The sequence below is a fragment of the Tetrao urogallus genome (assembly GCF_951394365.1).
Source record: "Tetrao urogallus genome assembly, chromosome: 2".
Taxonomy (NCBI): domain Eukaryota; kingdom Metazoa; phylum Chordata; class Aves; order Galliformes; family Phasianidae; genus Tetrao; species Tetrao urogallus.
The window spans coordinates 28,537,975-28,564,936 of NC_136814.1; the positions used below are offsets into that span (position 1 = coordinate 28,537,975).

The 26,962-nt window shown below is 41.5% G+C and overlaps 1 protein-coding gene across 1 annotated transcript; it reads left to right on the forward strand.

Annotated features, from left to right (window-relative positions):
- Window positions 1–1,172: 1,172 nt before the first annotated feature.
- LOC306958707 (potassium channel subfamily K member 17-like) lies at window positions 1,173–26,727 on the forward strand (the record flags this gene model as incomplete). The annotated part of the gene is made up of 5 exons (XM_079550300.1): window positions 1,173–1,382; window positions 12,045–12,159; window positions 22,458–22,624; window positions 23,170–23,338; window positions 26,432–26,727. The coding sequence occupies 5 exons, from the start codon at window positions 1,173–1,175 to the stop codon at window positions 26,725–26,727; spliced, it is 957 nt and encodes a 318-aa protein (XP_079406426.1).
- Window positions 26,728–26,962: the final 235 nt, after the last annotated feature.

A 26,962-nucleotide genomic window follows, 5' to 3' on the forward strand; every position in this document is an offset into this window, starting at 1 on the left:
TTTGTTTTTAGGCTGTGTTGATGACATATCCTGAGCAGGAATTGGTACATCTTACAGTGTTTTACTAGTGAAACTTTGCCAGTCTTATGGTGGCAGAACCTTGCATGTGCAATTCTGAATCTTATCAGAAAGACCGTGAGCTTATGACACACAGCCCAAAGCATCCCCCAGAGAACATCAGCACGTTAGCAGACTTGTCCCAGTGCTGCAATACATGTTTGAGCACTGTCTAGGATTGTTCAGTTCAGAAAAGAGGAGGCTCAGGGGAGACCTTATCACTGTCTACAATTGCCTGAAGGGAGGTTGTGGCAAGGTGGGGATCAGCCTCTTAACAGTGATAGGACAAGAGGTAATGACCTTAAGTTGTGTCGAGGAAATTCAGGCTGGGTATTAGGAAAAATTAGGAGCAGTGAGGTGCTGGTATGGGCTGCCCGGGGATGTGGTGCAGTCACCATCCCTGGAGGTGTTCAACAGTTGTGTGGATGCAGCATGAATGAACATAGCCAGTGGGCATAGCGGGGTGAGCTCAAGGCCGGACGAAATGATCTTAGAGGTCTTTTCCAACCATAATGATTCTGTGTTTTTATGAAACACTACCGTGGCAATAAAATCGCAGAGCAGTGTGAGAACTTTCCTGCTCAGAAGTTTAGAGGTTTTGTTCCCCTTTATTTCATTTTCTGCAATAAAATATGCAAACCGCAAACTTTCTGTACACCCATGACAATTTGGTTGGTTGTCACTATCCGTGCAAGAACTGAGTGGCTCTTTTGATGTTGTCCTGTGCAAGAAAATAGGGGGAGTACCTGCATGAAGGTGCTCAAAGGAAAGCAATGAAAGGACTACCGCACGAGTTCCTTCCTCTCCTGTTCACCTTTACATCCGATCTATAAACCGGTGCGTTTCCAACGGCTTATACGAAAGAGTCGTTATCGGAAAAATCCATTTACTGCCTTTAAAACTGACTCAGAAGCTGTGCCGAAATATGACAACAGACCCATAGCCAGCAGTACTGGAGCGGCGCAGCTACCGGCGGCAGAACCCGAGCAGTCGCATCCCTCCCGGCTCCGTGCGGCGCCGGGGGAGGGCGGGGGCTGGGGAGGGGCCGGCGGGCTCTGCCTCCTTCCGCTCCGGCTTCTTCTGCCCCGCTGGCGACGGCGGCGGCGGCGGTAGTCATGGGGGGGGTGGCGGGGCGGCGGAGGCGTTGGGGGGTGCCGGTGCTGCTGCTGGCTTACCTAGGTTACGTGGGGCTGGGGGCCGGCGTGCTGCAGGCGCTGGAAAGGCCGGCCGAGGTGCGGGCGGCACGGCGGCTCCTCCAGCAGCGCTGGGAGCTGCTCGCCAACCACACCTGCCTGCAGGGGCCCGCCCTGCAGAGGCTCATCCAGGTGAGCTCCGGGCTGTCCGAGCATCAGCTCGTATAAGGGCTTCTCCCCCGTCGCCGCTGTCCTCGCAGGAGTTGCGGCGTTCGCTGGTTGTAGGTGGCGGGTCCTGCGGCGGGTACGTGGGATGAATGGCAGGGAGGTCTGGTTCGCTGTTGAATTAGTCAAGTATGAAATAGGTGTAGGCTCTGGCATCTTATAAGGGAGGAATTCCAATGGCTTTGGTGTGGTACATTTAATTCGTTGTTTTAATTAGTCTTTGATATTTTTTTTCTTCTGGTCTTCTGTTCCTTAATTAAGAGGAAACAGAAAAATCCTGATAAGGAGCCACCTGAGTTGCATTAGGAAAACTTCTGAGAACATGTGCAGGGAGGCTACAGCACATAAAAGTGGACCAAGCTGCAATCTTACTGAAGTAGCTATATTTTATGATGCAGAAATGTACAAAAGGGGATAGACGTTTTTTGCCACCTCCTAAGTATAAGGTTGAAGGGTGCTGAACATTTACACAAACTATTCCAATTTTGGATGTGCTGGTGGTTGGTCGTGTGCTGCTAATTTTGGTCTCTCTCTACCTCAGATAGGAGCTAGTGGAAAAAAAAGATCAAGAGGAGGGTGTAAGCAGTGCTTGTTGGTGGCTGGAATCATTGTGGCTGGTCATCAGAGCTCAAAGGGCCTAAATCCTAAAATATATTTACACTTTTCCCCCCTTTCCTCCCAGCAGAGAGAAATGAAAAATAAGAGAAAGCCATCCAATAGATAACTTTGTTGGGAATTTCACTAATGCCCCAGCAGACGAAACTGTGCTGATACCTATGTCTCATCCCTTGACTTTCTGAATGGCAAATTCTCTCAAGCAGTCAGTTGGTCCTATAAGGTTGGTCCCTTGAAAGCTACCATGGTATCTACTCCTATTGTTTGTATTGTGTGCTGTGTACAGCCCCAAGTGTGGGAGGTAAATAGTCTTTTGAAATACTTGTCAGAAGGAAGTGATAAATACATCAGAGCAGACCAGCCTGGCGTTCCATAGAGGTGGCTGGAAGTTGACTTCAGTTCAGTGCTAGCACACGGAGCAATGAGTATGGGCCTGCTCTGGGACCACGGGGAGCTTCCCTTGGTGAATGACAGCAACATGGTGATGGTAGTAGGGAGAAGGCAACTACAACTGAATAGGCAGCAAGATCCTTTTAATGGGGTTCTCGTGGATGTTTCCCTGCAGGATGACTCCTACTAATTCTCATGTGACTACCAGACAGTACCAAGAAGGAGAACCAGCGAATCCCTTTAGATGACCCATTGCTTTAACATGTCAAGTCAGTATTTAATTATGACCTAAGCAATCTGGATGAGGAAGATAAAAGGAAGTTTGGTTTTATTTTAGCATCTGTGCATGCCTTTGTATTTTAAGAAACCATACCCTGTTTGAATGGCTTCATGTGTTATTTTTAATAACTTTCACAGTGAGAGATTAATCTTAAACAGATAATCCACAGAATTGCCTATTTTCCTGCACTCTTTTTTCATTTCCTGTATGGCACTGTTTATTTACTTTTAATGTGCTCAAAAAATGAGACTTTTTGTGTGCAGTAAATCGCTTAATGCAGAGTTTAATACAGGCAACATCATTACTAGCCCTCTTCAGATAACAAACATGTATTTTAGGTACACTGATGATTATTTGCCAATAGAGAAGGCATACAAAGAGTGTGGAAGCATAAAGCACTGAGTAAAATTTAATAACGATGAACTGTCTGTAACGTCAAAGCAATTTTCTTTTAGCCTCCTGGACAATTCTGAAATCTAGGTTTACTTTAAAGTGCATAGGAGCCAATATAGAATAAAATCCCAGTTTGCCAAAGCAATGTGCAAATACCATTTTACAACTTGTTTATCACTTAGTTCCTAGTTACCATCCACAATTGGCAATCCACTTTTCCAGCCCTTGCCTAGACAGAGAGCTCCTGTTTTGAGGAGCTGACAGAAGAGTGTGCTGTGAGGATGGGCAGGAGGAAAGGTGAAGGACATAAGGAGAGCTAGACAGTGAGTTCTTGTCCTGTGACTTCCATGGCTCACATCTTTCTGGGTCAGAAACAGTTGCCTAATTAGGAAAACAAAAAACAGAAAGAGTTGGTGATAGCAGACCAACAACAAACAGAGGGAAAATGTGTTAGCTCAGTGTGTGACTTCTGTAGCTGTGGGGCCCTGCTTCCCACAGCTGTTTTTCTGGCTGGCTCTATCCCTGCTGGATTCTGTAGTTCTGCATTTTTCTATGTAACAGAGGGTAGCGCATATATATGTTTCATATATAACCACACAAAAATGCATGCTTGTGTGTTACTACCTGTGTGTAGGGAAGATTGATTTGCATTTTTCTTGACTTTCATTATTTATGGCTGGAACAGAGTAAGGGACAACTGTTGTGCATCCAGTAACTTAACATCTACCCAGGGAAGGTGTGTTGGGGTTTGTTGACCTGTCTGTCCCTTAGCCATTTTTGTGACACTTAAATGAAGTCTGTAGTATGAACAGTTGTTCACAAAGAACTGGATCAGGAGCAAACAGCTCCTGAGAAGCTGCTAAGCAACATATAGAGTGGGTGGTATCTGGTTTGTTATAAATACAATAATCTTTGTTTTAAAGTGTGAGGTCACATCAAAGGAAGCTCTGAATTTTGCAGAAAGCTGAAACAGATGCCATGTGGCAGATTTCAGGTGATTACTGTTCTTCACTGTACTGAGAGTAACTGGACTCCATTGGGAGGGAGGGAAGTACCTAAGAGTCTTGGTCCAGGTAAAGGTGATGCTAGTTCCAGATGTAATAACCTTTCCAGTAGCATCCAGCAAGTAAAGCTGCACACAAAGAAGGCACTTTTTTTATGGTCACATCACTTATAGCTGAGGTGTGTGGGATTGGTCCTAGACATTCAGCTTGATGCAGTCAGACCCATAGAATCATTAAGACTGGAAAACCCTCTAAGATTGTCCAGTCCATACACCCATCACCACCATGCCCACTAACCGTGTCTCCCAGTGCCACATTCACATTTCTTGAATGTCTTGAATTTACGTTTCTTGAACATCTTCTCTCCTGTGAAGAAAGGCTGAGGAAGCTGGGCTCATTTCACTTGGAAAAGAGAAGGCTCTGGGGAGACCTCATTGTGGCCTTCCAATACTTGAAGGAAGTGTATAAACAGGAGGGGGAATGGCTGTTTATGAGGGTGGATAGTGATAGGACAAGGGGGAATGGTCTTAAACTGAGACAGGGGAGTTTAGGTTAGATATTAGGAGGAAGTTTTTCACACAGAGGGTGGTGACGCATTAGAACAGGTTGCCCAAGGAGGCTGTGGATGCCCCATCCCTGGAGACATTCAAGGCCAGGCTGGATGTGGCTCTAGGCAGCCTGGTCTGGTGGTTGGTGTCTGTGCATATAGCAGGGGGGTTCAAACTAGATGATCTTTGAGCTCCGTTTCACCCCAGGCCATTCTATGATTCCTTAGTGACTCTTCCACCTCTTCTAGAATATAAGTCCCTGTTTTACTGCTTTGGTGAAGAATAAGTAGCTCTGGTGCAGCTGAGCTGTCCTCCAAACTTGGTGTTTTTGTCATTGGCTGCAGATACAGGTTTAATTAGAGTTGCTCTGCTTTTCAGCATTTCTTTAGTTAGAAGATTGTCCATATGGCCAGACTTGCAATGCTGTATTTTCTGTGTTGGGCTGTTATTATAATGTCCTTTTTGTGCATCTTTTCTTTCTTTCTCTAACTAATCACTTAACACAGCTGTTTCCAGTATTTATTATATTGTTCTATATGCTTTCTAACACTTTAGATGCAAAAAGTTACTTAAACCATGTCGTTTAAATAAACTGGGAAAAAGAAAATCAAAGCTGAGCTTAATGAAAATAAATACTTTTTCATCTAGCAAGATTTAAGGCGTAGTGTAAAAGACCTAATACTAAGGGGCAGGTCATGAACTAAAAGCCTATAGGTGGGTATAGATACTGTTATCTCCAGAGTCAACAGCTGGAGCCACCAGGTTAATGACAACAAGATAAGTAGTTCCCGCGTGACTGAAAGATCCTCATCTATACTTTGGCTTGCACTGACATTAAACTGACAAATTTTTCCAGCTGTCAGGAAATACAGCCCTGCAAATGTAGTTTAATAAAGTCATCTTGCACACAAGTGATACAGTGGAAGTTGACTGTTAAGGGGTGAGCATCAGAGATCCCTGTTGTTGCTAAGAGACTTAATGCAACAGCACTGGCTGTGTTGTGGAGCAGTGATATATCTGTATAGGACCCACTTCAGTCAGAATATCTATCAGCGTGTCACAGGTGAAATAGAGTTGATCAGCTATAATTGCTTTTTCTAACGTGTTATCAATATCTATTATACTTGGGTTAAATTATAGCCAGCACACTTTTCCCTAGATCCATATCTGAGAGAAATTAACATACCCATGATTCTTTCTGATCAACAGTTACTAAGAGTATGTGCAGACCCCGCTGCAGCAGTAAAAGTGCTTCTGCTGATAGAGCTCATTTAATTCAGCAGAACTAACACCAATTACATGAGCAAAACTGCGTCTATTTCTTTGGGATTTTTGTTCTTCATGTGTTGTTTGTTTGGGGGGGAGTAATTATTTGATCAGGTTATCTGAAAGACATGAAGTTAAGAAAAGTCAGAAATCCAGCATCCATAATGAATCTTGTGCCTGCTCTTCTTTCAGTTTGTGTTCAAGTAAGCTTCTACTCTGGGAGAGGACAGGGAATCAGAGTTCATGCCTGGGAGTGGTGTAATCCATAATCTTTTATGAAATTATTTTGAAGTTAACTGACCCTTGTTCTCACAATCTGAGATCAAGATTAACATTGTTTTCTTCTGATTGCAGCTAGAATTCTATGAAATGTGAATGGGTGTTTATATAGAAACATTACATAGAATTTCCAGAGCACAAAGATTGTGTGATGATATTTCATCATTGCTCTGAATGGTAGTTTGGTGCCTTGGAAATACCTTGTTTACCTCATTGATAGACTGTGAAGGTGAGGAACTGTTTGCATTGTTTCAATTACACTTGTAATTAAAAAGCATTGTTTCAATTACGATTTTCGAGAGGCCATATGCTCCCTGAAGAAGCTGGTTTGTATGAATGTATAAGCTTCAGCTAGGCTTGGGGATGAAGTTTCTTACACTGTATCTCATTTGCAATGAACTCTGGCCGAAATGCCATAGTTCAGAGTCACAAGGGCAACTGCAGTGACTGGAACTGTAGTTCATGAAAAGGTCATTCTCCTGACTCCTCTTGCAGTACTCTTCTTCAGTAAAAAGTGATTTGTCTCTCTGTTATCCTGAAATAAGAGACAGAGCATGATTCAGGAGAAGCCAGAAGTTCTTGTAGATATGCTTGGAATGGTCTTAATCTTCTGTGGCATTATGCTAGAATCATAGAATCCTTAGTGTTGAAGGCACTATTTAAAGGCTGTTTAAAGGCTATCTGGTCCAACTCCCCTGCAGTAACAGGGGCACCTACAGCTCCATCAAGTGCTCAGAGTCCTGTTCAGCCTGACCTTGAGTGTCTCCAGGGATGGGGCATCCACTATTTCTCAGGGCAACCTGTGCCAGTGCCTTACCACCCTCACTGTAAAAGACTTTTTCCTTATATCCAACTGAAATTTACCTTCTTTAAGTTTGAAATCACTTCCCCTTGGTAGGACAAGGGGATAAGGTCCTACCACCATGTTCCCCTGTGTTACTTTATATCTTGTTATTATAATGGAGGTTAAGTTCATAATAATCTAATTAATAATTTATAGAAACTTTATTTTCTTGCTCTAAACTTTATGCTTGTTTATTGTTTTTGTTTGTTTGTTCTTCTGTGTAGAGATGAGAAATATAGTCTTCCAGAGAAAGTAAAAATTGCAAGGAAGACGGTGTCCCCGTTCACATATACACATGTGTTTGTTCCTTGTTGCTGGTTTTACACGCCTTTTCTGAAAGCTTTACCAAGTTCACCTGTAGTTGTGACTTAGCGTAGGGCTGAAGGATGAAGTTTACGGTTGGTGTTAGGAAGGGTAGAGTAAATAACGTTTCTCCCTTTGGCAGTACTTGGTAACGAGAAGCCAAGCTGCAGCCATAAGTTGCTGCTGCTGGTAGAGGAGCCAACCTGTGATATGAGATTTTAGAAAGGAGAATTAAACTAGCTAAGAAAGCTGGAAGTTGTCCAGAACTGATAACACAGCATACACTGTGAGCAATGGGGTGGTGGGCAACAATGGCTTAGGGTGCAGCTGAAAGTAAGAGTGAGTCCACAGCAAATTGAAAAAGAATAAACCTACATTTCTCGAGGGTGGAAAAAGATGTAACACAGACATATCAAAAGAAGAGTGAATTCTAGACTGTGTGCATTAATCTGCTAGAGATACTTAAATAGGCTGTCTCATTCCTCACTTTCTTCCTTTTTTTTTTTTTTTCTTTAAGAGCAGAAAAGGTTTTTTAGAAGTGTAAACGAGACAGATGGTTTAATTTTTGCTATGACTGTAGCTGTGTTGGGTTTGTTAAGACAAAGCTGTATGGAATGGTTTCACAGGTGGAGTGAGACACATTCATTGTTAATCATTTGTGGAAGTACAGCCCTGGAGCTGAATAGGGCTTAAAGGCAGTCAGGCTGTGGCAGTGGTTTTATTTTATTTTAATTTGTATTTGTTTAACTGCAATAAGGAAAGTTATTGTCATCCTAACATAAGTTTGCGTTGTGGTAGAAATCCATAGCTTCCTCGTGGAGTTCCTAGTGAGAATTAAAGGAGGGGACTTCTGGCAGGACACACAAAAATAGGCTTTGATTTGCACCAGGATATAGTGATCAATCTAACAAAAAACATGCACTTGCAAGCATTAGTTTGTTACGTTTGTAAGTAAAAACTTCAGAGCTGAGCAAAACCAAGTGGGAGACTGCATGTAAGTGTTCTGAACCGTGTTTTATCACAGAGTTAGTCAGGCAGGCATCTGCATTTAAATGGACTACTGTGAATGGACGTCATGTTTTTTTTTTTTCTAACCATCAACTATCATAATATTTGATGATGGAGTTAGGTTTTGCATGGCACTGTCAAGAAACAGAGCAGCCTCACTGATGGAAAAAATGTGTCAGCTTCCAAATGAATTTTCATTGACTCACGAAGCCCTGCTAATCAAGAAGATCCTAATTTAAAGATCCTATAGCAATTAGCTCCACAGAGACTTCTATAGAAGGCTCAAAATGTTATGTGCATGGTTAGCAGAATATTTGCAGTAGTCTCTGTGACCCATAAATTATTATGATTATTTTAGAGGAGAAAATAAGTACAGAGAAGTAAAATTCCTATGTTATTTAGCTTTTCTGCTAGTGGAAACCAAAGCAGAACTGAGTCCTAAGGGTGTTTTTTTCCTATTTTAACCACCTGCTACTTCCTTCTTGTACTTCTGAATTAGACATGTGACATTTCAAGTTCCCAAAATAGCAAGCCCAGATTTCACAAGTTCGATATTGTGGTTGAGCAGTTGGTGATATTAACTGATGTGTTAGATCAGACAGATATCCACTTTTGAAAAACTGGATTTGGGACTTTACCTTGGAATCCATCAGGTCTCAGAAGAACCTAATTAAGAGAAAACAGAAAACCCTTAGGATTCCACCCCCCACGTTCCCCCCAAATTAATGTAAATATAAAGAAAAGTAAAAAACGGCTATAGTTCTCAAAGCCATGCCAAAGGAACAAAGCAGATGTGACCTTATGTATATGTTTCAGTTCTTTCATAAGTTTTGAACCCACCAACCTGTACTTCTGTATTTTTGTTTGCTTAAAAAATATAGCATCAGAGTGGAGTCGCTAGTTTTTCACTAGGAAAACCAGAGAGGATTCAGTTGCCCTAACTGTTTCTTAGCTGGGTGTCTCCAATGTGTTCTATCAAAATGATGAACCACTTCTAATTTTTCTTATGAAAAGAGCACTAACCAAAAGTAGATGTCTAGAGAAGTTTATTAAGTTATGATACATTTCCCTAAGTACTCTCTCATCTTCTAGGATTTTGTAGTCTGATAACTTAGTGTGCCAGAAGTAATTTCTGCATATTAACAGCTATTTATGGATTCCTTTCATGAATATGCCTTTATTGGCACACCTGTAGGAAGTCAAGCTCCGTCACTTTCACTGTGCTCGGAAAAATTAATCTTTAATTTTTGATCATTGTTGCTGTGCTTCTGATGTTGATTCTGGGTATTATAAGTACCCTTATTTCCACCCTCTAAGAATCCCTCCACTTAAAGGATTGCATCAGTAGCTCTTTCTGTAAGTGATGAACTTCAGGTTTCTGACAGGAGAGACAGTTTATTCAGGTGAGTCTGGTTTGTGTGAGTATTCAGACATCCTGATATCAGATTGTGACAAGCACAGTGATCCTCACAGCTTATCATGTTATCTGGGTGTTTGATAGCACAATCTAACAGGGAAAGACAAAAGATGTAGCCAGATGCTTACAGCTGAAGGCACCCTTGAAGACCTCCTGTAAATATGTGAGGTGTCTCATTCCCAGAAGCACCAGGCATACAGAAAGCTCAGTGTCTGCTCTTTGTCAGTGAATGAGTTGTGTTACCTTCCTGCTGAGCTGAATGTGGGAATGTGGGCCATTCAGTGAAAGCACTTGAGCCTACCTGCAGCCTCTTAAGTGCCATGTTTCCTGGTAGCAGCATAACGTCAGGGGAAGTTAACACAATGACCTGAAGATGTTTCAAAACACTGCAGTCAGGAAATTTGGTCCCCAAGAGTATAAAATCATTCTTGAAATGTCAAGGGAGACATTGGAATCGTCAATGGGTGACAAATCTGTTGTTTTCTCCCCACATGCACCCTCTACCCATGAGACACCCTCTACTCATGAAACTAGGGTGTAAATTTGAAGATAAAAGGCCTGTTATTCTCTCACATTTTCCTTGTGTAGCTTGTGATCTCAGCAGTCCTACATATTTTGTCTTGAAGACACATATTCCAGCATATAGCTGCTGGAAATGTCAACAGTCCTGCTCTCAGATAAACTTTAAAAAACCCTTTGCATACAGTGAATTTTCCATTCTCCTGCTTGATGTCCTATTGATATGAACTCAGCAATTGACACCATTACACAGTATCAAGTTTTTAAAGCCATAAGCTTAAGAACTAGAGAGGTTAGTAAAAAACTGTGACCAAATTTGCGCAAACAAACGGAAGTTTCTTGACACGGAAGGCAGAAATCAGCAGTAGATGTTCTTGCAGGACGTCACATCACAGGAAGTGGTAAGCCACAGGAACCAAGGCATTAAATGCTTGATTTCACATCATTGCATCACTTTATTTCTCTATGATTTGAGAACAAGAAACTGAACAGTTGTAATCACCCATGATCTTAGAGCTGTTTCTTGCTTTTGTGTGAGAACTGGTAACTGCAGAGAAAGAAATAATGGTCCATGTAAAGATGCTGACTGGGTCTCTGTAAACTGCTTGTAATTCATAGCCATGTATAATTTCAGAAATCACTTATAGCATACCTTCACCAGTAAAGAACAAAGCTTCTGTGCTTTGCAGACTAGAAGCACTGGTTTTCTTGATGGGTATATAAACTACAGCTTTATAAAGCCAATTACTGATGCAAATCTAACCTGAGAATGATTCTGTTATTATGATAATCAATGATATTATCACTGATAGATGCTTTATCTGCAGTTTTATACATGGTATAGGGATGGTGTTATTCGAAATCTGCATGTCTTCCTCAAAAGTGATGAATTTTATCTACTTCTGACTACACTTTGCATTCAAGGATAATTGGCTCTCAAGGATTTTCTTGGCCAGTGGGTGTGAAATGCTTAGTGTACATGCTGTGACTAATATAGTTTTCTTCAAAATGCAGTTGAATATCTTTGACTTTATTGGCATAAGAAAACATAATTAGATGTGTGCACTGCTAAAGTGTCTGATAGCCTGCTTTTACCTTAATTCTATACATTTCACCATAGTGGAATCTGAGTCTTTCACAGGTGGACTGAATAAAATTGGGCATCATACTGTTCCAGTCTAAATCTAACTTATTCATACTTACAGCCATGGGGTAAGGACAAGTTGTCCAAAACTATTAGGCTGGTGATTTTTGTATTGTTTCCATGTCACACATTACAACACATATATTCCTCTGCAGTGTATGCAAAGGTTCTAATATGTATCACTTATGTTGCATGTTTATTTACTGCTCTGGGGATTCTGCCTTCAGAACATCCCATCTGGAAACAACTTGTTTTCCTATTAATATGCTGTTTTCCTATTAATATGCTGTAGGGCAATCAGTAACGCTCTGACTGGGGCTTTCTGTAGGCATCCCTTGCCCTCCAGTCTCTCTTACATTTACTTATGTGATCTACCACATGCAACTTCCTGCTGTTCTGTAGATGGTTTTTTTTTCTTACAATCAGTACACTGTTTTTTGGCTTTCCTGACCTCTCAACTCTTTGGTCTCCAGGGCACAGGATATCTTCTATTAAAAGGGAAATGTTATGGTCCAAAGTAACTGTAGTTTGTGACTTTCCCAGCCAGTGCTAGAAATGCCAGTCACATGAAGTTGCCGTAAGGGAGTCTGTGGGATCTCATGTTATTATCTCTTTGCAGAGTATCATCGAAGCCTACAAGAGTGGCATAGCCATTCAAAGAAACACCACTAGCCTTGACAGGTGGGACTTCAGTGGGTCTTTCTTCTTCTCCATCTCTGCAGTAACAACCATTGGTAAGAGTTTCCTGCCGATTGAATGGCCTTACGGGTGGGAGTGAAGCAAGAATGAGGACATGTTCTATTAGACACTGTTTGGCTCTGGGGGACTTCACGTTACTGGTCTATGTCATAGCACCATACGGTTTCTCAATGGGTGAGCACATAAGAAGCTATCCCAAGAAACAAGAAATGTATTTTTTTTCTCAGTGCCAGTGTAATAATAATCTCCATCTAGATGCAAGGATAATTAGCTCAGTATGTACCTCTATTAAGTTCCTCAGGTTTTTTTGGTTGTGAAGTAGTATTGCTTCAAGGTGATGCAATACTCCCTATACCCCAGAATGGCAGGGACCTCTGCAGGTCACCCAGCTCAGCCCCTGCTCAAGCAGGGATGCATAGAGCAGACTGCCCAAGGGCATGCCTGGCAGCTTCTGAAGATCTTCAAGAAGACCCAACAGCCTCTTTCCTTGTACTTTTTCATTGCTTTCTCTGACCTAGCTCTGTCTGAGAGGTTCGAGGTGAATTGTGCATTGAAGTGAGCTTTCTCTGTCACAAAGAGAGAGAGAAGTACTTTGAAAAGCTTTTATTTTACTTGCATTGGATGAGAGCCTGCGTGTTTGGGTGAAAGACCCACAGCTGGATAAATCACAGAATCGTAGGGATTGGAAGGGACCTCCAGAGATTGAGTCCAACCCCCCTGCCAAAGCAGGTTCCCTACACCATGTTGCACAAGTAGGCAGGTCTGGAATATCTCCAGAGAAGGAGACTCCACAACCTCCCTGGGAAGCCTGTTCCAGTGCTCCGTCACCTCACCTAAAGAAGTTCTTGCGCACATTTGTGCGGAACTTCCTATGCTGAATGAACGAAACAGTTCAGTTAAGTTCCAGCCATTGAATAATGCAAAGCCATGAAAGAATGATGGAAATGGGATGGAAGAGAATGCAAACAATAAAATGGATTTATGGACAATGTAACTTAATGCAGATACTATTAATTATTGTCAGTGCATATCCCCAGTCCCCCAAACCATTAATAACTTTCCCAGACATCTTTTCTCACTATGTAACTCAGCATTATAAAAAATGTGGGGGAAGAGAATGTGGTGTGGGGAGAAAGTCGTTAACATATGTTAAAAAACAAACAAAACCTCATGAATCTCTTAAGTTACAACACACCTGTCAGCTCTCTTCTTTTTCAAATGTGTTTTAGATTTGGAATTTTCTTTGTGCAACCAGGTGGAGTTTTATTTTGAATTTTCTCTGACAGTTCTTGAAGATGCATGGATTTCAGAACATTAAGCCTCAAAGCAAGAGCTGAGACAGAGATGGTTGTGGATTGTTTTTGCTTTTTTTTCCACTTAAAATTCCTGAACTAATTCCTGTCCAGGCCCCACCCAGACGCTTTCCTGTGTGACCTGCTGTAGGGAACCTGCCTTGACAGGATGATGGAACTCGATGATCTCCGGAGGTGCCTTCCAACCCCTACAGTCCTGTCATTCCTGTCATTCTGCGATCTGTTCTTTTGTACGTGTTTTGTTCTGTGTGATGCCTTACCACCAGGCACGGGCTGCACCAGATGATGGCAGTGGTGCTGCACGGGCTGTGGCTTTCCAGCGTGAAGCCCGGGAGCTTCGTTCTGGCCTCTGGTACAGAATGACATCTGTTCAGAGCTGCTTTGCTCAATCCTTAATCCCGATTCGGTTCTAAACTGTCAGAATTACTCTGTTTTACCGCGTCCAATTTAAGTTAACAGTTCAGGAGAATCAAACTTGTCATGTTCAGATGTAAGGGTTTTTTGTGATGCTGGCAGAGATCTACACTAAACACCTGCTTACATTTTACTGATGTAAAACTGTTTTTAGGAGACTTGCTAACGACTTTGTGATTGCTCAAGTCACCTCTGCAAAGACAACTTTGAACTGTTAGGCCTTGGGTTTTCTTGTTTAGGCTGTTAATTGACAACAGCCTAAACAGTACATTAACACTGTAGGTGATGGTATGTTGTAAAAGTGAAAAGCACAGCTTCTCAGAGCTTCGCCTTGAATCTAAGTTAACTATCTTCTTTGCTTGTGCAAGTTTTTGAGGCAGTCACTAGTGCAGTCTCACTGACCTGAACATCACTGCCTGGTCTTGGTAAGTGACTGTCCTTCCCAAAGAACTCAGTGAAGTTCAAAGAAATGATGCTCAGTAGGAAGATCCATATGGAAGACACAGCTATGGTGGAAATAACAAAATGGAGTTGGTTTTATTTATTTATTTGTTTTTGAGAAGGCTGTGGTGAGGCTTTCAGACTGTGTGGCAAGGACAAACTTCTCCCAAGCTGTAGGAAAAGAACCACTGAACGCAGGTTCAGCTCTGCAGAATCAATGGGTAGTAGTTCCAACAACTGTCTGACAAACTCTTTCTGGCAAATGGCTTCAGAAAGAATAAAGCTAAAATGGTAATGGAGAAAAGAGATTTCAAAAACCTTAGGGAGGCAGAGTAAAGATTGTGGTAGAAAATCTGGAAGGTTCTACTCCATGTGTTCAAGCTGCTGCAAGTTTTGGTTGATTGGTGTTTTGTTCTGGTTTCATTTTTGGGCAGCTTATTTTTTTCATACTCTCTCTGTAACTGATGCTGTTCTTCCTTGCTGGCCTCTTATGTAGTGTAATGTCTTTGAGGCTTTCACATCAGCGGTTTTTTGGTTTGTGGTTTTTTGCTTTTTTTTCCTTAATCTTCTCAAACAGCGCTGCCAAAGCCATTATCTTTTACCTTGTTCCCTTTGCTTTGAGATGCTCTTTCCGTTCTATCAGCTCCTGGTTCTGTTTCAAGCTCTGCCTCCTTCAGAAGGCTTGGTGTGTTCCTATGAAGTCCTCAGCAGAACTTCTCTCTCAGCTACAGGAAGGGATGTTACCTTCATTCCCATTCATTCCCGTGGCTGGGGGGTATCAGCTGCTTTCCTTACTGACACTCTTGATACACTTATCACTCATGATGCAGTCTCTTCTATGCTGTCCCTTAGTTCCACTTAAATCAGTCTCATCTATTTCCAGTAGTGATTAAAAGCTGCCTATAAATTTTGCTTAGAAAATGCAAGATTGTAACTTGTAGGATGGACATGCTTGGTACTCTAATTCTGAAGATTCAAAGAAGGGATGTGTGTACCAAAAGTTGTTTAAAGGAGGGCTCTAAGTCCAGGTAATTATTGGTCAATCTCATAAATTGAATGGAAGTGCAATTAACTGGCAACTCTGCCCATGATAGGGAGTTGGAAATAGATAATATTTAAGGGCTCCTGTAACTTAAGCCATTCTATGATTGTAGTTTTTCATCACATGAGATTGACAGTCCTGGCCTTCTGTCAGTTCCTTCTCCTCACTGTTTTGATATTCTTCATTGCCTCCTTCATTACTGTATTTACATGTTATATCATCCCAAGTACCGTTTGTTATCTCATTCTCAATAGGAGATTTTTCTCTTTATCCTGAAGAATAATCTTGAGAGTAACAGTGAAAGTGATTAAGGAAGAAACTAATTTTCTGTTGGTTTTATCTCTCAAACATCCTTATCCTCTGTTTGCTCTCTTGCTAGTTATCTTGGACTACCAGTGCACAGAGGTCAAAGCAAGTTCAGAGTGAGGCACAAGATTAAAGTTAAACACCACAGGGTGGTGAGTTTTTTTTGTTGTTGTTGATAGATGGAAGGGAAAGGACTTAAGATTGAGGTTGTTCGTGCTTGCTTAAAAGAAGGAAGAATATTTTTCTCTCACAGCCCAAGTATCCAAGTATCTTAGGTGTGTGGATGCTGTTACCTAGTGCTGTGTCCCTATTTCCTGATAGCAAAGCAAGTATTCATTTGTATGAATTTAAGCAAAGCAAGTATTCATTTGTATGAATTTAAGCATGAAATAAAGCAGTAAAAGCAAGGACTCTGCCTCTCAGTACAAAAAAAAAAAAAAAAGTGTTAGCTCTTAGCAGCAGCCCTTCAAAGATGCAGGTAGAAGTTGATGAGTGTCAGGTGGTGTTTCATATACTTTTGAGGATAATTAGTACTTCGGTGCAAATTATTCCTATGGAGGAAAAACAGCCAAATCAGGGCTGGAAAGTCCTGACACTCCTGGCAGTGTAGGGTTTTAGACCAACAAGACTTTGTCTCTAGAACTTTAATCCACTGTAGTGCTGACCAGTACGTGATGGAGCTCCAGTGCACTGGTTTCCATCCATTGTGATCCTCTGGGAAATCCAGTTGAAACATCTCAATGTCTCAAAGTATTTAAAATTGGAATAATAGGCTAGGGTCACTTTCACATTTTGATCCTCTGGTTTCTTCAGGGACATTCTCTGCTCAAGAACACTGCACCTTCAATGCATTGATCTTTTCCCTGCCCTGTGACATCCAGTAGAGCTGCTGTACAGGTTTGTCCAAGTAGGACACAACAGTCTGTGGGACATCACCAAGGGATTATGGAGATGGTGTTCCTTCCAATGTTCTCTGAGCTGTTGCCTAAATTCAGAGGAGCATATTCAGTCTGCTTCCCAGCCACGTGCCATCGTGTTCTGTTGAAACTGAGTACATTACACAGCCTCCAGTATGCACTAGTATACTGCACTAGTGTAAAAGAAGGCTCCAGTACTCATCCTGATCTTCCAGAGAGGGTTTTAAGTCACAGACTCAAGTAGTGTGCAACCAAATGTTTCTGTTGCCTGTAACTCCATGGAGACAAAACTGAATAGTGAGGGGCATCTCCTCGATACCTACTAAATACTGGAATCTAAATGAGGTCCTCCATATTAGATGCAGTTCCAGAGATTCTAGGCCACCACTGCCATTTTGTCTACCTATACTGAATTTAAATCTTTTTTTCCCCTCAATGCAACACATGAATTTGTCATGAATAGAACTTTCATTTAGCCTGAATGAAAACATTCAAGTCACTTCTAAGAAGCACACGGAAATGTTTGTATCTTCAGAGAGGTGTTAGAGGAGGAGCTGGCAGAGTACTTCTTGCTGAGAGCTCATTGGTTTGAGCACTCACTGAGTGTAGCAGAGCAGTGTGAAGTTTCTTCTTGTATCTGGAGATCTTCCTAACTGCCAACTGAAACATATTTCTCTGGGCAATTAAGTGTGTAATGTGAAGTAGTGTAATTGTAAGCAGTGGTGTCCCTCGCTGGCCCAGTAAGCTTGTGGATCAGACGTTTGTTGTAAGGCAAGGTACCTAGCTCCCAGGCTTTTCTGAGTGCTTGAGTATCCAAGGCAAAATACCATCAACAGGCGAGACAGAGAGCCCTTCCCTGTTCCCACAAGAACATCCTTTAACCCTGGGATGCTCCAGAATCTCCCAAAAAATATTTGAATGCTCAAACTTCTGATAAAAGTTAGTGGTTGGAGAAGTGACCCTTCTGCTGGCAGTTTTTATGAAAACGTATTTCTGTATTTTCCCTCAACTGCAATTTGGTGAGTTTGCAGATGTCTTTCAGCTCACAGAGGATGCTTTTACTCCTTCCCTTCCCTCCCCCCATTCTAAGTGCTTTTTTCTTAAGATACTATTTTGTGGCTGAGCAGTGAGAACCGGGTCCAAACAAGCCACCCATTGTCAGTAGCAGGAAGTAGCAGTTGCATTGGCCAAACTGGGGCACTGTTGTTGGAAAACTGTTATGGGAGTGAAGAGAGATTTTTACTAATTCTCTATTAATCACACCTCACTACCCTCCTCTTAACAAGTCTTCGGAGCCTCTGAATCCCATATGAGATGAATGTGTACAAGTCCACAGGGCTGGATGGCATGCATCCCAGGGTCCTAAGGCTGATGTAGTAGCTGAGCTGCTGTCTGTCATATTTGAAAAGTTGTGTCTGTCAGGCAAAGTCCTTAGGGACTGGAAAAAGAGAAATATCACTCCCGTTTACAGGTAAGGGAGGGAGAAGGATCCAGGGTACTGCAGGCCAGTGAGCCTTACTTTTGTGTCTGGGAAGATCATGGAACAGATCCTTCTGGAAGACATGTTAAGGCATATAAGGGATGAGTGGGTGATCCATGACAGCCAGCACAGCTTCACTAAGGAAAGGTTGTACCTGACCAATCTGGTGGCCTTCAATGAGGGTGTGACTGCATTGGTGGATTACGGAAAGCCAGCTGATGTCATCTACCTGGACTTCTGCAGAGCCTTTTACATGGGCTCCCACCACATTCTTATCTCTAAATCAGAGAGATGGTTTTGAAGGGTGGGCTATTTGGCAGATAAGGAATTGATGGGAAGGTCACAGCCAGAGCGTTGTGGTCAATGGCTCTATGTCCAGGTGAAGGATGGTAACGGAGTCCATGTTGAATCTGGTACTCTGTAGCATCTTTGTCAAAGACATAGATGATGGGATTGAGTGCACCCTCGTCACGTTTGTTTGATAACAGCAAGCTGAGCAGTGCAGTTGATATAGCAGAAGAAAGGTATGCTGTCTGGAGGGGCCTTAATAAACTCAAAAGGTGAGGCCTTTTGAGCACCAAAAGGTTTTGCACTTGGGTCAATCTAATCCCAGATATGTGTACAAACAGGGAGAAGAACTCCTTGAAAGTAGGGGTTTGGGTTGCCAGCAGTGTGTGTGTGGAAGGCCAATGGTATCCTGGGTTCCATCAGGAGAGAGATGGCCAGCATGGCAAGGGAGGTGATTATCTCCCTCTATTCTGCCTTCCTGGGGACGCACTTGGAATACTGCGTCCAAGTCTGGGGCTCCCAACACAGTAAGGTTGTGGAGCTTTTGGAGAGGGTCCAGATTGGGGCTGCAGTATCTCTCCTATGAAGATAGGCTGAAGGTGCTGGGCATGTTCAGCCTGGAAAAAAGAAAGCTGTGGGAATACCTCATTGTGACCTTCCAATATCTAAAAGGAGTTCATAAACATGAGGGAAATAAACTTTTTACACAGATAGTGATAGGGCAAGGGGGAGAGGTTTTAAGCTAAAGGAAGGGAGATTAAGTTTAGATCACCAGGGAGAAGTTTTTTACTGAGAGAGTGATGAGATGCTGGAACAGGTTGCCCAGAAAGATGGAAGATGCCCTATCCCTACAGGTATTCAAAGCCAGGTTGAATGGACTCCTGGGCAATCTGGTCTAGTACCAGATCTGGAGGTTTGTGGTCCTGCCTGTAACAGGGAGGTTGGAACATGATGATCCTTGAGGTCACTTCCAACCCAAGTCATTCTATGATTCTACATACAGAAATGTAGAGGAAAACTAAGCTGGGTTTACTGAAGCTGTGTAATAGCACATATGTGAATGTGGATCTGATCATTTAGAAATGAAATCACTCATTTTGCATCTTCTAAGGACTGTAAGTTGGACTTTATTTCAAAAGGGGCACACCTATACAGGATAATTCAGCTGCTTTGATGAAAAAGGTCAAAGTACTTGTACTTTAACCTTTGTAGTTTTTGAGTATCTCAGTATATCCCTTGGGGCAGGCATGTACCAGGTGAGATCTTAGTTTGTGAGGAATGTGACACTGCTGATGTTGTTGTTTGTTTTCATCTCTGAAGTTGATGCAGATCTTCTGATGTATGCCCTACAGTATCATAATTACCTTCATTCAATTTACAGTAATTCTCATTTACCCATTCCTTTGTGAGGTGTCTAAGAACAGAGATTCATACAGAATCATCAGATGACTTGAGTTATAAGAATATACAGTATATACGATGACATGAATACCTATTTTTCTAGGCCAAAGGCAAGATTTGATCATTTGCCAGATATAAATTGCTTGCTATTTTGCAGAGTCTAAAATTTCATGTACTGTTCAATCAAACCCTATATCCTGTATGAAAAGCTCATGGAATGTGGCATTTTTTTAATATATTTACAACAGTTACTCACCAAATCTTTTAGAAATTGTCTTGAGCCACTGAGCCCAAGGGTGCCAGGTAAATCATATGCAAAGCAGGTCTGGCGTTGTGCTAGACTTCTCAGTACACATTGGACTTTCGTATGTCATTGAATGTGCTGTTCCAAATTAAATTGAATGTACTGCCTAACTTGAGATGCTGTCCATTCAGCAACACGGTGGGGGATCTCTAAAATCCTGAAGGTGGCTGTGCTTCACTGAGTGACATGACAGGTATCATTCTTCCTCTTTTTTCCTGATGTTTTTTCTCCCCTTCTACAGAGATTAGAAAGCCTGGAAAGCTATGGTTAAACAAACAAACAAACAAATAAAACTTTCCTAGCCTTTATATAGCTTTTCTTAAGTTGATATGGAAGGGAAAACAGAAAAAGAATCTAAACCTGTGGAATGTCTGGCCATAGTGTATGTGGCTTGTATTCAGCCTTACAGTAAATGTATCCCAGCTCTGTACCCTGGCTCTGGGTGCATCTGAAAATCACCTTAAACAGCATGAAAGAGGAAAAATTGGAACCAATCCACTGAGGTGTGGCACAGTCAAAGTGACACAAATCACACCCATTGCTCAAATTCACTTGCGTGGTAACATGTAACAGATTTATTTGCTTGCATGTCTCTTGTTTATGACACCTGGCAGTCTAGAAATGGTGAAAGCCAGCAGATGTGACTGAGTAATTACATATAGAGGAGGGAAAAAGTCCATAAGCTTATAGAGTTGCTCATAAGTGAAGAACACTGTATTGGAGTTAAGGCTGCTCTACAGTCTTAATTTAGCCCCTTTGTTAGACTGTATTTCAAAACAACCGTTATTTATGTAACAGCATCCCATTCTTTCCAGGGGCTCTGTACCTTCCCAAGCATAGACTGTTGGAGCCATTGCTTTGGAGATGCATTATGTGTTAAGATGTATGTTTAAACCCAAGTCCCATAAATCATTCAAGCCTATAAATATTAGAGCTGAAGCCATCCAGATTGGAGGAGAAAAAAATAAAAGTTTGTGGAAGTAGGAAGGAGGTGAAAATATTTACTGTAAGACAGTTTACTGCCAGACCTCTTTTCTGGTTTGGTTTTGTTTATTTAGTGTATGTGCATAATTAACTGTTTGTGGAGTCATCTCGAGTGGGAGGGTTTTGTTAGCACAGAGCTTGGTGCATAATGTCATCTGTTCTTGATAGTGTGTCATTATATGTAGCTGGTTGGTGATTTACTACAGTCAGCATGGGGTGGAGATTTGTGAAAGAATGAGAAGCCCATGCTTCCAACAGTGGATGTTTGTAGGACCTGCTTCTTTCCTGTGGGGAGCCCAGCCACTGGACTTCTCTCTTCTTTTATCCCAGGGTTGCACCACTTACAAGCACAGTAGCAATGTGTTACTGCGGGGAGCACCTCCAGGTTTGTACCAAGCTAAAAAGCTGTGTGTGGCTGGGAGGATGTATTCATGGCAAATATAGAAGTTTGGCCTTGTGTATAGAGATGCACAAATTACTAATGAGCAACAGGGATTTTGTAATCTAGTGAAGGTTATAGGTCTTTAGGTAGCTAAATCAGTGTCAAAGTTTGCATCACATGCTAGTCCTTACTGTGTATTAGAAACACTCTCTGAAAGAAACTGAAGTTAGATTTTATTTTCTTGTCACATAAACCACTTGAAGTTACGTTAAGTGTAGGTTTGCAAGTTTATGGGATATTTTAAAAATCAAGTATGGAGAAAAATTTAATGTTGCAGCAGTGCTGATGAAAATATGATGATCTGAACCATGATACAAACAAGGCTCTGCTTGGTGGGCAGCATCTTTTTTAGACCAATTGACACTTTAGAAAAAAGGGGGAAGGGGGGGGGCGGGCGGGCGGCGGCAAACTTTCAAATGTACTTCTTTCTTCTTTGTTTGAAACTGAAGAATTTTACTTGGGCTAAATATAATTTTTAAAAATTTGTTGAATCGTGGCAAACAACTTGACAATAAGGAGCACTTGATGTTTGTGGCACAGAAGTATAGGCAAGGAGGCAGCAGTATGTTCACTAGTCCAGTGGGACAAAGGTAATATTACTAAAACACTATTGTTTTGATTCAGAGACCTTCTGACAACGATGCAGGATCACTTACCAGCAAACTTGATGCCAACAATGATTACAAAAATTGAACTAAACGGATGTTTTGCATTTACGTCAAATCCTAGCCAGAGCAGTTGGTAGGGAAGAGGAAATTCACTGGTAAATGGGAAAGGAACTAAGTAAAGTTGGCAGGGGAAGAAATGTTATTTTCCAACCTACAATAGGATGTGACAAACAATAGATGTAGTTTACAGTTATTTATAAAAACAAAAAAAAAAAAATCTTTTTGGAACAGTAACCTTCTCTAACTTTAGTAGAAGTTGAGGTTCATTTTCTAGAGGAGGGGAGCAAGCAAGGAGAATGTTTCAGATTTAACTCCTCATTCCTCCCTATCTAGGCTATGGGAACCTAAGCCCCAGCACTGCAGCTGGTCGAATTTTCTGCATCTTATTTGCACTCTTTGGGATCCCCTTGAACCTTGTCCTCATGAATGAAATTGGACAGCTGATGTTGTTAGGGGTTCAGCGTAGTGCCCATCACCTAGAGGAGATGTTTCACTGGAAGGTAAGCAATGGGGCTAGGCATATTGCACTCTTAAGGTTGGGGAGAGAAAGAACACTGTTGGTATTTTTGATCCTCTGACTGACAAGGATGTACCTTCTTGGCCAAAAATGCAATAATGCTCAGGAATAACGGGAAATGAATAAATTCAGTTATGACAGTCCTATGAGGTGTCAGATAAGGTAATTTATTAGCTGATGGAACTTCTGTGATTAATGGCTTCCCTTCCAGCAAGAGAATTGCCAGAGCCTTAGAGCCATTAACAATCCTAGGGTAGCTAGTTTGCTTATCAGTCATGGTTGGAATTACTTATTTAAGTTATATGGGAGCATTTGTGAAATCAGCTCTAAAATGGTATGATTTTTGGACTCAAGAAAAGGATGGCCAATTTGTGTTGACTGAGAGAGCCACACTGTTTATTTTAGTGTAATGCTGTGAGTATTTGTGTTCTTGTGGAGCTTGATATCACCTTCAACTAGAAAATGAGCTTTACTTTCCATGACATCTTCCCTGCAATTCTTTGTGTTGATGTTGTTTCATTTTACTAGATAAAAGCTGCCCTGCTGATGAAGACCTGTGCACTAGTAACGGGGTTGTTATTGTTCCTCCTGCTACCTCCCTTGTTGTTCTCTGACAAAGAAGGATGGACTTATGAAGAGAGTTTCTACTATTCCTTCATTACTCTCAGTACTATAGGATTTGGAGATTATGTGATTGGTGAGTAGTTCTAATGTAATTGCTTTTACCTACTCAACATCAAAGCCAAAAGTGCAGCATATCAAGTTCTCACCTTGGCAGTCTTACACCACCAGCAATCCACAGGTATGATGACAAATCTGTTGCAGTAGGTGTTGTACAGATTGGAGAAGGCACTATTTCTGTGATAGGAATGCCATGTGTGGAAGAACAAAGCAATCATTTCTGTGTCAATGAGTAACCTTTCAGCATTCAGGTGATCTATCTGTTGAGTGAGTGCGACACTAGACTGGAGTGCTGTTTTTAATCACAGCAGTCACTGATCACTTCGTGCATGCCACTGCACTAGCAATGTTTAGTTTTAAAGATGCTACTCTGCATTACCATTAACAGACAGTGAGCATTTCTCAGTTGAAACCCCAGATAAAACTTTCTAGAAGCAACTTTTGTCACTTAGGCATAGACTATCAGGCACCAAGCACCATCTAGTTTTGGTTGCCAAAACATTTTGTCAGAGGAAATGGGTTTGGACCTATGCCTAATGAATTTGCTGAAACACAGGACACACCTTTTTGATAAAGACATTAACTATAAATTGATTCTAGAAACACATGCACCCTTGAATGCCTGAAAGACAGACTAAAACATCTTAATAATGATTCTTTATTTTCATTTCTTTGTAGTGCTTGCTTGATGCTTGAACAGCTTAAAGGTGGTTAGCTGGTCTGTAATGCATCAAAGTCCTGACTAGAGCTTGTAAAGACACACTTAAACTAGCTTTATTCATGTTAGCTTGGGCAAGGGTATCCAAATGGAGTTTAACAAAAGCTAGCCATTTCAACATTCTATAGATGTTTCTGAACTCTGCTACAGCAAATTTCACTCTGTTTCTGGTTGATTTTGAGGCTCCTCTTTAGTACACTCTCTCACTTCCAGATGTGCCTTTACCTCTGCGTACCTTTGTACTACCATAAATACATTGGTTAATATAGGAATAAGTGAATACATGTCAGTGACCTGTGGTATGTAAAGACCAGACAACTTTGGCCTTACAATCTTGTATTTGTGATTTATGACTCAGTATAAAACTAAGTAAAGCCAGGGTATGCGTTCATGCTTTATTTTGTGATTTCCATACTGTCTCCCCAATTAGTGTGATCCCTAGCACTGTCTGGATCAGGTACAATTTGGGGAGTATCACATCTTGGCAGTAATGCCCGTTGTCCCCTTTTGACACAGCTGCCCTGTCTTTGGTGAAATATAAGCCAGACAACAGCACTTCAATTTGGAGTTATAAAACTGGCTATAGAACACACTATTTAGTAATATTGATGTAGCTTCTTCTACTCACTCTGAAATCTAATAATTTACATTCAGTAAGCCCTTATATCAGAAGCATTTTACTTTGTAGGTCCTAAACTGCTTCTCAACTTCTCCTCCCCAAGACTGCATATATCAGATTATCTTCTAGGAAGACTCAAATAGTCATTTTCTCTTATTTTCATTTATTATTTAGAAGGTAATAATTTTTATACCTTTTGAACCTGGCATTTGTGGAAGGTGCTTGTTTGCAGGTGAGTATAATACTCTCTATGACACATGTTCACCTTGTAATAGTAAGCCAGCACAAAGAGCAGTTAGGACATAAGTGGTTGGTAAAGCCCAAGCATTTTTCAGCTACTAGTACTAATCTCAAAATGCCTTGCAATCCCGTTATATTGAAAATAAAATAAAATTAAAATTAAAATGCAGAATCAGTGGGTGCAATGTAGTTCCTCTAACCAGTTGCTACTTCCATAGTCTTATAGACCCTAACAGTTCAAGGACAGCAGTTTGGGACTCACCAGTCATGGCAGGCAATGACAGCATAGAAGTAGTACATGCAACTAGTCACAGGTGATAAACACCCAAAACCTGCCTCTGTGGACATCCCTTATCAACCTAGCCCTATGTATAAGTTACACTGGGATTCAGTTACAGGATGTGAGCTCCAGGCTTACGGAGGCACTGTGTCATATGTCACCTCCTCACACCCTGTCCCCAGAAAATCATGTGCCCTATAATATCTGTCATGCTGCAGGTATTCACTTACAGAGTTACAAACTTTTTTCAGTAAAGAAAATAAATAATGAAATCTGAGAAGCAGTAGAGAAGAGTCCAAGCAAAGAATGCTGCAACTGGTTTGTATCTTGTAACTCTCTTGAGGTTTTTTAATCGTCCCAGCCTGCTCTACAAATACAGCCCAGTCACTTCGTAAGACTAAGCTCAATACTTTATTTTTTACTATTATTTTTAGTATTGCTATAGACGCCATTCTAGCCCATAGAAGCGTCTTAGTACTAAACACTGTGGGAATGCAAACCAAAATGTGACTCTGCTCCAAAGGGATCACTGACTTTTTAACTGAGCAATCAGACAACATGAACAGATAACATAATATAAAGCTGTCTTTAAAGAAGGCTTACAAGCAGGAGGTGGACCCAATTTTTTTACAGTCTGATAGTGACAGGACAAAGGGGAGAGGCTTTAAACTAAAAGAGGGGAGATTTAGGTAAGATGTTAGGAAGAAATTCTTTACTCAGGAGGTGATAAGGTTTAGACTGCCTGGAGGGGTTGTGGATGTCCCATCTCTGGAGTTATTCAAAGCCAGGTTGGATGGGGTCCTGGGCAGCCTGATCTGATGGGTGGCAGCCCTGCCCATGGCAGGGAGTTGGAACTGGATGATCTGTAACGTCCTTTCCAATCTAAGACATTCTGTGATTCTGAGGTTTGGCTGTACTTAGAAGTTTTTGGGCTGCTTTGTTTCCCTTCCCTCACCTTAGGCCAGGCTCTGCTTGCAGGAAACCCCTGTTAGATACTAATACAATATTGTAAAGCTGAGTGAGTGATGCATGAAAAAAAAGAAACTGCACAAATGTGGACAGTTTAACTTACAAACAGCTCTGATTTTGGGTTTATTTTTTCATTATTTATCTTACTATTTCTTAGTCCTACATAGGTAGGAATTGCTAATATTACACCATATTTATCTCCTTTCTCTCTGCTTTACATGAAATGCCTTCTTTGAGGCAGTCTTCACCCAATGTCAAAATGTTTGTGATGATTCTTTTGTAGGGATGAACCCAGACCGCACCTATCCAAGCTGGTACAAGAATGTAATCTCCCTTTGGATCCTCTTTGGGATGGCCTGGCTTGCACTGATTATCAAATGTTGCATCAACTTACTGGAGAGCTCCAGTGACTTCTGTCAGTGCAACAGGAAGAGCATAGAGTTGCCAGAAGATGTAATGGATGACAGCAAAAAGAATATGACAGGACTACACAATGTGGAGACCTGCAATGACAAAGACACAAAAGCAGGAGGACCAGGTGGATGTCACACCCACACAGATTCTACGGAAGCACTTTAGAGGAGAAACATACCTTTGGTGTCTCTCACATTCCAATACACCAGAGATCACTGCTTAGAAATGTGGGAATGGAGCTGCGCTGATGTTCACGCTGGGATGTAAACCTGCTTGTTGAGTGTGAAATGCTTCTATTCTGAATTGAAAATAGCAGCAAAATATCTCATTTGTAGTATTACCAAGAAGACTCTTGACCAACCAAAAGTAGATTTTTTTTCAGAGATAATACCTACATTCC